This window comes from Eurytemora carolleeae, unplaced genomic scaffold, assembly GCF_000591075.1.
Source record: "Eurytemora carolleeae unplaced genomic scaffold, Eaff_2.0 scaffold534, whole genome shotgun sequence".
NCBI lineage: Eukaryota > Metazoa > Arthropoda > Copepoda > Calanoida > Temoridae > Eurytemora > Eurytemora carolleeae.
In genome coordinates, this window is record NW_019396436.1 from 191,694 (window position 1) to 204,928 (window position 13,235).

Consider the following 13,235-nt stretch of genomic DNA (forward strand, 5'->3'; position numbering starts at 1 on the left):
AACATGTTTGTATTTACAATATTTTTGCTTTTGATAATATAATGATTTATTATAAAAGTTCGGCCTCAGCTGTCTGTACACTGTATAGGAAAATGATCGAAGATTATGTGTACTATAACAGTACTCAATATCAATTAAATTAAAGTCCATATATGTACGATGTTATTAATAACGACCATAAAGTATAAAAAAGATAAATACAACCTTTGTATGGAGTTTTATTAATCTTAAACGATTGATCTCGATGGAACTTTTTAAATTTTAAAGATCAACATTTGATCCCTAAATAAAATTTATCACTTGCTGCATTGAATGATCTGTATAAAATCTGTATAAAATTGAGATCAATGTTTGATCCGAGATTGGCTGAACCCTGATTGGATCAAGCTCTAATGGACTCGGCATAGCTTAGTGACGTGCACAAAAGTTCTGTGTCCGAATTTAATGAATTTAACCCGCGTCTCAAATCCCCCAAAAACCGGTTTCAATCGAGCGCCGGCTTAAATCTTGAAAAATTGAAAAAAATTTAACTGGAATAAACCATATTTGAGCCCTGGCTTAAATCTAAGCCGCGGCTCAAACTCTTTAAATTCGGTCTCTGAATTCCGAGACTTATGCTAGAGATATCGTCCTGTTGATGGCAAAATTTTAATATCATATCTGAATTTCTAGATTTAGCCGGGTATACAACTCAAAAATATATATATATATATATTTGTATATATATATATATTTCTAGATTTACTCATGCAAACAAGAACAAGGACTTTAATACATTCAACGCCTTCAGTACTGTACATAGGTAATATCATGTACTTTCTGTACTGTATATAGGTAATATTATATAGTACTCGTGTCCCGTACCATAAAAAGTATTCAGTACCCGTGTCCCGTACCATATATAGTATTCAGTACCCGTGTCCCGTACCATATATATAGTATTCAGTACCCGTGAAAATAATCTTACCTTATCGAAATTATTTATTTTGATTTTTAAGCCATTGCAGATTTATTACTCTTCTATTCCAAATACAACTCAAAAATTCCCAGCTCTGCGAGATCAATAAGCTGTAGTTTGAAATTCCAAATGTTTATATCTTCAGGTTGCAAAGATATAGAGATTGGAAAATTAAAGATTGTGGTTAGAGTTCAATCCATAATTTTAAATCTGCTTAAACTTGAATTTTAATCCATATTTTTGATCCAAAATAATAATCATTAATCCACAATAATTTTCAATCCATACTCCTTGATCCACAATACAAATCTTCATTTTAGAAATAGAGAAAACTCTCTGGGTTCTCTATTGTAATGCAGTATATCTAAGATTAGTAATGATTTCTAATCTTTTATTCATGATACAGGGATTCAGAATACTAGAATATTACTTGATAATGATTATTAACTGGATTGGTTTTGCTTGTCTAGTAAACTACACACATTCCATAGATTCTGAAGTTTACATGGGACTGTATGGGAAATTTCAAATGCAAAGATGGCAATGCCAGATTTACAATGATTCCCTTGAAACAAATATCTGAAAATAATGTGGTGGATACTGTCGTTTTTCTAGTTTGAAAAGTGTCAAAATCTGATTTTCTATATGTCTTCGTTCAGTAGAAATGCGCAAGTCACTATGGTAGAGAAGCAACAATAAAAAGAATAATAAGTTCTCTAAATTATAAACATTGATAACTAATTAATGCTTGATCAGACAAAACTTTGGTATGGAAGGTCACTTAAATTTCTCTTACTGTCCCTTTAAGTGAATTCAATGTTTCTGTTTTCCATCTGTCCCAAGTATTCTGGTTCACCCCAGTGCAATATTCAGTCTTGATCAATTATGCAGGTATAGTATGTAGATATACTGATATATCGATACAGGGTGCACAATGTATATTATGTAGATATACTGAGTTATCGATACAGGGTGTACAATGTATAGTATGTAGATATACTAATATATCGATACAGGGTGCACAATGTATAGTATGTAGATATACTAATATATCGATACAGGGTGTACAATGTATAGTATGTAGATATACTGATATATCGATACAGGGTGTACAATGTATAGTATGTAGATATACTAATATATCGATACAGGGTGCACAATGTATATTATGTAGATATACTAATATATCGATACAGGGTGTACAATGTATAGTATGTAGATATACTGATATATCGATACAGGGTGTACAATGTATAGTATGCATATTTGTAATAAATATTAGGTCACATGATATTCTGAAAACTTGCAGTACATTGTACATTATTAATTATCTATGTTTGTAAACTTCTACGTAAAAAAAACAATTATTCATTTAAACTGCGTTTCAAATGAACATGTAGCATGGTTAGCTTAAACCCCTTTAATATGTACATTCAACTTATAAACATGTGTGGAGATAACTTAACTACGTTATATTTATCCTCATTTATCATATAAATACACACATCTTAAATGCGCCTATTTCGTCGTTGCTGTAATACGTAACATGATTGTCATAATCATGATATTAATAACAACATAGGAATTGTAATTACGTCTATTAACTTTAACTTTTTACACATAAACCTCAAATACAGTTATAGTTAGAATCAGAACTCCGCTTTGATTACAGTGTAAGTTAGTTATTCTACCCCATTTGAAATATTCAGTATAAGGTAGAGATCAATTAAGGGCTTGATAGATAGCTAATGCTTGTGTCCCTGTGTGGTATTTAGAATTTCAGTAATAGCTTGTTTATAGCTACGCTTGTGTCCTTGTGTGGCATTTAGAGCCTTAGTTATAGCTTGTTGAAAGCTTTGCTTGTGTCCCTGGACTGATAAAGTTTGGAACCAAGGATGTAATGCAAGGAAAGTTATTTCAGAAGTGTACACATCTTTTGTACTGCAGTGTACTGTCTCTGGGCGGTAACGTAAACACAAGACGGATGTTAAAGCCTGACATGGGATCCATCTTTCACATAAAAAAATCAATGAAATATTCTGGTCGCATAGAAAACTATTATGTGAATTATCAAAATTATCAAAATTTAATGCTTTTAACCTCCTCGGATACTAAATGAACACTGATGCATCTATTCTTGTTTACAAATTCCGCCAAAAGAAAACTGGTTTCAATGTGTACGCAGAGTATACACGACCGCAATTAACTTTCCTTGCATTACACCCTTGTTTGGAACGAAGTTTTAAGAGTACAGCATTTACTACAGATTTACTGATATATGGATACATGGTGTACAATTTATAGTATGCAGATATAATGGTATATTGTTACAGGGTGTACAATTTATAGTATGCAATGCAGATATACTGGTATATTGATACAGAGTGTACAATGTTGCACATAAATCTGCCTCCTACTTTATCCAGCGTAATGTCGTCTACCTTTCCTTCACCTTTGTTTTGGATCAGTTTTAAACCAGAGAATATATTCTGCAAAATACTCTGTCCCTGACAGAGAAAAAAAACGTTGAATAGCAAAATGTTTTAACTAGTAAATACTTGAATCCTATAATCCGTGAATAATTCTGCAATCCATAGCATTTCTACTTAAACAACCGGGGTTTTTATTCCTAAAGTAACAACTAAATGTTTGAAATTGACCTTCCTCTGATCTCAAATCACTCCATGATTATCCCAGACACACTCTACTAGTAAGTTAATAAATCCTATTAATAACATTAAACAATTTTATACTAATTAATTATTATTACTAAAACTGCATTTTGTAGGTTTGAAATATATTTATATTATTGCAACTTTTATTTGTGGTTAAGAGGAGTTTCTACGAACCTATATCTAAAGATCCGTGATTTGTGTCAACAAGTATGTATATACTGATATATTGATACAGGGTGTACAATGTGTAGTATGTATTGTATATACTGATATATTGATACAGGGTTTACAATGTGATATCAATATATTAGAATACGCATAAGTGCTGTTTTCCTTCCAAAAATATTGAACAGAAATAATTGTGAAAAACATAAAAAAGAACAAGTTTAACAACAAACTAACACTGTATAAACATTATAGTGAGGGCATTAGTAGTTTGAAAAGCAGATTTAAACAAAGCTTAATTGCAAGGCTTTAAGTAAACTTTTCAAGTTTGGATGGATAAAGCTTTCATGTTACCATGTACAAAGTGTACAGTGTACAATCTATGTATCTATATATCTATCTATCTATCTATCTATCTATCTATCTATCTATCTATGTATCTATCTATCTATCTATCTATCTATTTATCTATTAAAAGTAGGAACCAGTTCTCATGTAATCATTCATCAAAATTATTATAAACCTCCAGCTTTATTTCTAAAAATAGTACACCTTCGTGTACTTTTGCTTGTTGTCGTAAATTCTTAAACTAGGACTAGTACAAAAAGTAAGCCGAGATATTATATAAGCAGTTGTATTATTAACTTCAAGAACTTTGTTACACAATGTTAATGTTTTTCCTGTTTTCCGAAAGATTAGTTTTGAACCAATCAAAACAAAAAGTTTTTTGTACGTTTGCAATTAAACTTTCTTATTCGGACGCAAAATATAATTTTTTTCTCTTAAAGGGACTGTTTGTGAAATAAGGGATTTGTTCAATTTGTTCAGTTCCAAAAGAAACTAACGCCGTAATATTTAGTCCCCCCCCCCCATGTTTAGACTCACGCCCGATTCAAGACAATGTCTGTAAAATCTTCTGTAAAAGTGACTAGCATCTTTTTGCAGCAAATTTTCTTATTTCTATACTTTTGCAACCTGATGGTGTAAATCTTAGACATTTTAAACTTCGATTATTTGATCTAAATAAATAAATAATGAAAAGTGAAATGGAATATCTAAGGTTTACAACATTGAGTTGTAAAGATATAGGGATAAGAAAATCAGAGTTCGTGCAAATACTCTGTTCCTTTAATACATTTTAAGAGAGACTTGTGAAACTTTATATTTTAGTTGGTCACAGTAAATTAAGTTGACAGTCCCTTTAAAACCAGTTAAAGCATAAAATAAATAAAGAAAGTATTATCCCAATAAATTTGTGATAAATACACTACTAACCATTATTTATGAAACAATATAGGGCAATAACAAGCATAATACAACATATATAAACTATATATATATTTGATCTAGTTAGTTAGACGTATAGAGTAGGACATTTTCGTAAAGATATAGAAAATTGATGATTTTTTCATTGTCAAATTTAGACTTGCAAAAGGAATTTGATGAATTAAGTTGAATATGAGACATTCCACCCCATGCCTTTACAAAATACAATAATATCAGGTTTAATATAAATAATGTAAATACAAATTAAACTATGTATTATGCATACAAACATGCATTCCTTTACCTTCATGAGTCGAATGTGGATTATAAAAGAAAATGATATGATCTAAACCCCAAGGAAGATTTGAAGATTCATGGGAAATGAACAGAAAACTCAGGATTTCTTAACATAAATCTAGAAATCCAACCGAAAACTCAGGATTTCCTAACATAAAATCAAGAAATCCAACAGAAAACTCAGGATTTCTTAACATAAATCTAGAAATCCAACAGAAAACTCAGGATTTCCTAACATAAAATCAAGAAATCCAACAGAAAAATCAGGATTTCTTAACATTAAATCAAGAAATCCATCAGAAAAATCAAGATTTTCTAGATTTATGATAAGAAATCCAACAGAAAACTCAGGATTTCCTAACATAAAATCAAGAAACCCAACAGAAAACTCACAGCCGTTCCTTGATAAAATTTTTAATCCAGCAGAAAACTCATTTGGCAGCATATGTGTTATCTCCGAAAGGCGAATTTGTCAAATTAAGTAAATTATTAGTACCCCCGAGAAAAAAAAAATTAATTTTCTTTTTTAGGTCACACAAAAAAATTACGGTTTTCTGTTGCAATTAAAACATTGAAATGATTGTGTACTGACATTATAATTTTTTTACGTTTTACTTTTTACTGTTAATGTATCTCGTATTGAATTAAAGCTTTAATAAAATTTCAATCATCATTTTTACTTTTAGGATAAAGCAAACTTTGAAAAGGAAAGTTTTTAACAATCCAGTTTTATAATAAAAGATGTGGGCAGATTTATTTTAAATATTTAAATTGGTCAAACGGATAAAGTTTTTGGTTATCTTTATTTCTTTGAACATAAACAGAGAGTTTGTCAAGGATAATGTAGAATAGATAAAGTTGGTTGGTCATTTTGAATTGGATAGATAGATATATGTACGGTTGGTTTGATGTATTGAATTGGATAGATAGATATATGTAAGGTTGGTTTGATGTATTGAATTAGATAGATAGATATATGTACGGTTGGTTTGATGTGTTGAATTGGTAAGATAGATGGATACAGTAGATTGGTTATTTAGAATTGGATAGATAGATATATGTACGGTTGGTTTGATGTATTGAATTGGTAAGATAGATGGATACAGTAGATTGGTTATTTAAAATTGGATAGATAGATATATGTACGGTTGGTTTGTTGTATTGAATTGGATAGATTATATGTACGGTTATTTAGAATTGGTTATATAGATAAATAAATTGGATTGGCCATTTTGAGTTGGATAAATAGAGTTTGTTTGTCCTTTTGAATTGGTTAAATAGACACACGGGCTAGAATTCCACTACATAGAGAGAAGAGAAGGTCAAATTTGCAGGAAAACAATACTTGTAACATACTACGTATATACGTTCCTCTACCGCTTTAGTGGATGTAAATTCAAATATAAGCAGCCTGAATGACCAAGCGAGACAGTCCAAACCAGGACTGGCAAAGATTGGCCCAGCTCGGATGTTCAAATGTACACATTAACAATGTTTTTGTTCTTCTCTTATTTTTTTTTAATAAGTTATGATTGAAAACATAAAAGATAACGTGAAATATACTTTAATTTAAGGTGACAAGGTGAGAGGTTAACAGTTATACAATGAAAAAATAAGTAAAAAACTTTTAATCTATGTTTGCTGGTGAATGATTATAGTAAAATATATAATAGTTAAAGGAAAAGACAATATTTGATTAGTATTAGGTATGTTTACCCAAGAGAAGGAAAAGAAAGAGCACACTATCAAACCATCCAACTAATCATCTACATACAATATTAAACTTTTTAAAATCCTTTTTACAATTAACGGGGTTATACCGTAAAATTGGGTATCAGGGGGGGGGGGGTTGCAATATTCAGTTTACACCATAAACCTCTATTTTAGTTTTTGAGAGAAGTTTCTAAATCGTAGTAATGTTGAATTGAAGTTCTAAAATACAACGGAAAACTAGTAATTTTCGTAAAAACTCTTAAAACTTTTAAACACGAATTTGAGACCAAACAAATACTTGGGCACGCTTGCGGCGCCCCTAAATCTTTTAAATAATGGTTGTTAGAATCTATATATTTATCTATATTATCCTGAATCCGTTGTAATTTTGTATAAAAAAGCTGTAAAATATATGTTTTTTTGCAATCTTTACATCTCCTATACGTAACCTATGCACTATGCTCTCTATAAAGCAATATTGAGAGGATACAGGATCTAATTATAAATTGAAATCATTATAAAGCAATGCTTGCTACAATTCATACAATATTTGTAAATGAAAAGATTATCAGAATATATTCATTTGTCCAGTCTTAACATGAAACACAAGACAAATGGATTTTAAGAGGAGCTTTGTTACAAAAACAAGTCAACCCCCCCCACCCCCTCAAATAGTCCACCATGTACCATAAGCTTCAAAAACTAAATTATCAAAAGTACAGAGTACAGAGTACTTACACAAGTAATAAAAAAATGCTTTCATTTATCAGCATCACTCTTCACTAAACCCAACTATTTCTTTGTCAATGTAATCAAGATCTCATCAGCACAAACAGAAAACTATCAAACAAGGGAACTATCAAACAAGGAAACCACCAAACAAGTAAACTATTAAACAAGGAAACTATCAAACGAGAAAATTATCAAACAAGGAAAACATCAAACAAGGAAACATTCAAGCAAGGAAACTATCAAACAAGGATACTATATAACTAGAAAACTACCAAACAAGGAAAACATCAAACAAGGAAACTTTAAAAACATGGACACTATCAAACAAGAAAACTATCAAACAAGGAAACTATCAAACAAGGAAACTATCAAACGAGAAAATTATCAAACAAGGAAAACATCAAACAAGGAAACTTTAAAACATGGACACTATCAAACAAGGAAACTATTAAACAAGGAAACTATCAAACAAGGAAACAATCAAACAAGGAAACTTTCAAGCAAGGAAACTTTAAAACAAGGAAACCACCAAACAAGGAAACTATTAAACAAGGAAATTAGCAAGCAAGGAAAACTCAAAAAAACCGAAAAAGCAAATTCAACTAGATCAAAACTATTTTTAAACATAAAATGAATTGAAATGTGAGAGATGAGGTTCCCTGCAACATAATTTATCAAAGTATATTTTATATTATATTTGTTTTTCAGATTCTTGTGCTCGCAAACTACAAATGATTCAAGGTTTACTAATACAAAATCTACTGTACAAGCTGGAACTAAAATACAAAATCTACTGCAAAAGCTGGAGCTAAAATACAAAATCTTCTGCACAAGCTAGAACTACAATACAAAATCTACTGCACAAGCTTAAGCTGAAGTACAAAATGTACTGCACAAGCTGGAACTAAAATACAAAATCTACTGCACAAGCTGGAACTATAATACAAAATCAACTGCACAAGCTGGAGCTAAAATACAAAACCTACTACACAAGCTGGAACTAAAATACAAAATCTACTGCACAAGCTAGAGCTAAAGTACAAAATCTACTACACAAGCAGCTGGAGCTAAAAGACAAAATCTACTACACAAGCTGGAACTGAAATACAAAAACTACTGCACAAGCTGGAGCTAAAATACAATATCTACTGCACAAGCAGCTGGAGCTAAAATACAAAATCTACTGCACAAGCTGGAACTAAAATACTAAATCTACTGCACAGGCTAGAGATAAAATAAATTTCACGTAAAATTGGAGGCTTGTATGTTTGCAGTGGTTGCACCTCTTGTTGAAGTGCTATTGAGACGAATAGGAATGTTTTGAATATTTAACATACCACAGGATGACTTTACATTTTCATACTTGTGCAAAAAAATTAAAACTAGAGGAGCAACAAGGTCAAAAAGTCGTACAAGTAAAATCAGATAAAGTTGACCTTTGCCTTAATTCCGTCAAGTTAACAGGGACCAAACCGTTGTTTATGAACCACTGATATCTAGATATGATTAAGAGAATTATTCATTGAATATTTAGACAGCCTTGACTTTAAAGTGTCACACAGCCTTGGCCTTTAGTTTTACCTCACCAAGTCATTTAAACTTTTTTGTAGCCCTTGACATATGCGTTTTATTTCTGTAATATGCTTAATTCTACGTTAAGCTGAAAAAGAAGTAATTGGAAAAATACTGCTCGAATTTTGGGTGAGAGAGTGCACGTGCATCCCACTCTCTGCTTGTCTAAAGGATAAGGTAAAATCTATAAAACCTTCCGGTATGTTTTTGTGCTCCCTTAAACTTGGATTTTACGAGAAGAATTATCAAAGCACATTGTAAACAAGCTGATTATTACGTAGTTAATAATAATCTTGGTAATAATAAGTAAAATCTTCGTTTTTCTTTTTTGAAAAGTGTAAAATTCTCACATTTTCTTTTATTATCTCTGATGCAAAATCCACAAATCATTTTGTTAGAGAGCACAGAATTAAAAATAAATGTTAATCTAGAAAATCAAGAATATTTCATGTATCCAAAAAAGACGAGGGAGGCCTTTTTAACAAATTTTATGGAGTTTTTGCTATAAATCCGCAACTTAATCAGGTAGATTGCATCCCTTGGGTTGCAATCTAACATTGGTTTCAGGGTTGCAATGTAGATATCAGGGATTCAACAGTGGCATAATTTTGTTGAAAAAGTTAGAAAAAATATATATTCAACGAAACAGGAACAAATCATTTTTCTCAAACTCATTTTTAATCCTTTTCTAATCCTTATATTTTGTCAATCCGATGTTGTAGACCTTTAAAATTTTAAACTATAAAATTATTAGTAGTAAAGTTATTAGTAGTAGTTTAAAATATCAAAAGGTTTATATTATCAAGTTGCAAAGATATAGCGGTTACAAAATTAATATTTGTGGTTAGTTTTAATTTCCTTAATTTCTATTTGTCAGGGTTAAAATGGCCTAAAAACAAGCTTCTTTTAGCTACCCTTCTCTCCTCTGAGCTGTCACATGATTAAAAATTCTGGCTCTCTCTGTCTGGGAGTTATATCCTTCTCTTGCTGTTAATTGTAGATAGTAGCAGATAGTGCTAATGATCCTAGTCATTTCCTCTACCCGCCATCTTTACTCTTATTATACTTAGAATAGTTTTTTTTTCATCTTCTCCGTACATAAACATATTATGTATCAACAGTGGCAGAACACAAATTACGGGTTTTTGGCGAATTTTAAAAATAAAATAAAAACATTTTGTTTTTATTGAGGGGACGTTTTTGATTCATGGCCTAAACCATTACAGTGGCCTTTAATAAAAACGTGCAGACCAACAGAGTTCTTTTATAAACCGTCCTGTCTAACCAAAGTCTTACTTAAAAACGTGCCATCAAACTGCGTTTGAACCAAAAACGTCCTGCAAAGTGCATAACTTACAAATCACTAAAAATGAGCTGCAAAACCAAACTTTTTTCCTAAAAGGTGCATAGAAATTGAATTTTTACTTAAAACGTACTGAGCTGGGAACTTTTGAATGGTGGATATCGGGAATAATGCTTGTTCTCCTCTTGTTATTAATCTCCAGATTAATTAACCGATCTGGATTAAGGATATCCCATTCTAAAGTTTTCAGCTCTGGTCAAATAAGTTTTTACTTATGCGTAATTTCAAGTGACCCTCCATGCAAAGATGGTAATGACTGATTTGCAACGGAACCCTTGAAACTTTTTTCTGTTCAAAAAAGTGGAAGATTGAATTGTATTGAATTCTTGCCTATAACGTGCTGTCTAACTGGTTTGAAAAATTTGATATTTATAAAGGTACAAAGAATCAGAATGTACCAGTTTCAAATGAACAAAAAAAAACCACTTTATGTACGTATGTTTATATGTATGTACCGTCCCTCACATTTTATACCCATTCAGTTTCTACTAAGAATATTGTATTCTTTATGATGCCTTTATGGTATGTGTGCATGATTTATTTCCTAATAATGGGAGGGTTTTTTGCTATTGAAAATTACGCCAAGTTTGAATTTCCATTATAACCAATGGTTCAAGAAAGTTTAATATTTTTAATATTTTGAAAGAAAGAAAAGGTTCCAAACAAATCAGTGGGTTATTTTTAGAAATGCGCGAAAAAGCTTGAAAAACTTCGCAACATTAATCAGTAATCATTCAACCATAGAATGGAGAGAGTGAAAGTAAAAGTGGATGAGTCCCATTTTCCTAAAACATCCAAGGAGCAGAAAAATGGTAAATTTGAGGAACCAGTTGTCCTGGAGTCTGATAGAATGACATCCATCCTACTCCGAACAATGTATGTCCAGTGGGTAATAATTACTTTTCTCATTGGAATAATATTTGTTCGACTAGTCTACTCCACCGATGAAAACTGGACATTTTTTGTTAGTTCAACCTTAATCCTCTGTTTTGCTGTGATACCCATCATAATTACAATATCTTGCGTGGATTGTTGCTCGAAGAAAAAATCTAACAAAGTAGAAAAGAAGAAAGTTTCTAATGATGAAACTAATGACAAATCTAGCCCCACTAAGAAGATAAAGCCTAGAAAGTCTAGAAGTACTACTAGAAAAAGCAAGCCGAAACCTGCCACTGAAGAAGATACCCCAAAGTCTACTACGGTTTCCAATGAAACAACTGTGCCTGAGAAGAAACAGCCTAGAAGCGTGTCTAAGAAACGGAAAACAAGTAAGCCAAGAAGTATTTCAAAGAACCGAGTTAAAAGTAAGTCTAGAAGTGTATCCAAGAGAAGAAAACCCAGCAAATCAAGAAGTACATCAAGAAAGCCAAGTAAGCCGAGAAGTGTATCCAAGAGCCGCACCGCCAGCAAGCCTAGACCAGCTTCGAAGAAGAGAGAGATGGTTGATTCTCCTAGTATCACTGATGAAATCATTAATCTTTCCCAGTCTGTTTTTGGAGAACCCAGGAAAACTAGAAGTAAATCCAGACCTAGAAGCACATCTAAACCTAGAAGTTCTTCAAGGAAGCGTAGAAGCTCATCTAAACCTAGAAGTTCTTCAAGGAAGCGTAATTCCAGCAAACCTAGAAATGTTTCTAAGACCAGAAAGCCTAGAAGTGAATCAAAGAAGAGAGAACCCAGCAAGAACCAAAGTTTAAGGAAGCGTAATTCCAGCAAACCTAGAAATTTAAGTGCTGAACCCAAAGCTGAAACTGAAGATCCTTCTAAATCTGAAGAAAAGAAGATAAATCTTGAGATAAAAGTAGAATGTGTTGACGAGAACAACACTGCAGGAGTCTCAAATCTGAATGTTCATGCTCAAGTAGATAATGATCATCTTGATATGGAAACCCAGGTAAATTCATTTTACATTACTAAGTGTTTTTCAAATAAAATAAAATTATAGAGTCTGGTTAATTTAAAAAAACAAACAGAGTAAAGGAGTGCAATAAATAATTTCTCCTAATGAATTTCAAAAAGATAGAAATTAGTCAGATTTCAGAAGTTGTCTGTAAAGTTTAGTATTGTTTCTTTATCTATTGAACTTGAAAAACTAAGAATCAATCAATATCTTATTTTAGTTGGGATCCAAGGGTGCTGATGTTTACTCTGAGGCCAAGGTTGAGGATGAGGGAGAAAACAGCAGTATCAAGATCACTATTGATACTGAGCAACCAGATACAGGACTAGAGGTAGAGAATACTCTTATTGGAGATGAAAAGAGGATAACAGCTACTCTAGATAATGATGGAGTGGAACAAACCAAGAAGATTAAAATAGATCTTGAGACAGATTCAGATTCAGATCATCAAGAAGCAGAAGGACATATTCACATTGATAGCAAAAAAGCTTGAACTTATGATATAAATATTAAACATTTATGAACTATTCATTGAAATTAACCAAATACATATATTTATATAAAATATATAAATTCATTTAGTTGGCATTTTAA

At 31.5% G+C, this 13,235-nt stretch overlaps 1 protein-coding gene across 2 annotated transcripts; it reads left to right on the plus strand.

The window, feature by feature from the left end:
- The first annotated feature begins 11,461 nt into the window (after positions 1-11,461).
- On the plus strand, positions 11,462-13,235 carry LOC111703311 (serine/Arginine-related protein 53). 2 transcript variants are annotated; one of them, XM_023475216.1, is made up of 3 exons: positions 11,462-12,343; positions 12,440-12,635; positions 12,862-13,235. In XM_023475216.1, exons 1-3 carry the CDS (start codon positions 11,487-11,489, stop codon positions 13,132-13,134), a joined length of 1,326 nt encoding a protein of 441 aa, XP_023330984.1. In that variant the 5' UTR covers positions 11,462-11,486; the 3' UTR covers positions 13,135-13,235. The 2 variants fall into 2 exon arrangements, with proteins under 2 accessions (XP_023330984.1, XP_023330983.1); XM_023475215.1 differs by having other exon boundaries at positions 11,463-12,635; positions 12,862-13,208.

Coding starts and splice junctions, on each gene's coding strand:
- LOC111703311 (XM_023475215.1), top strand. CDS start 11,487: ATGGAGAGAGTGAAAGTAAAAGTGGATGAGTCCCATTTTCCTAAAACA. Junction 12,636..12,861: donor ATCTTGATATGGAAACCCAG/GTAAATTCATTT, acceptor ATCTTATTTTAG/TTGGGATCCAAGGGTGCTGA.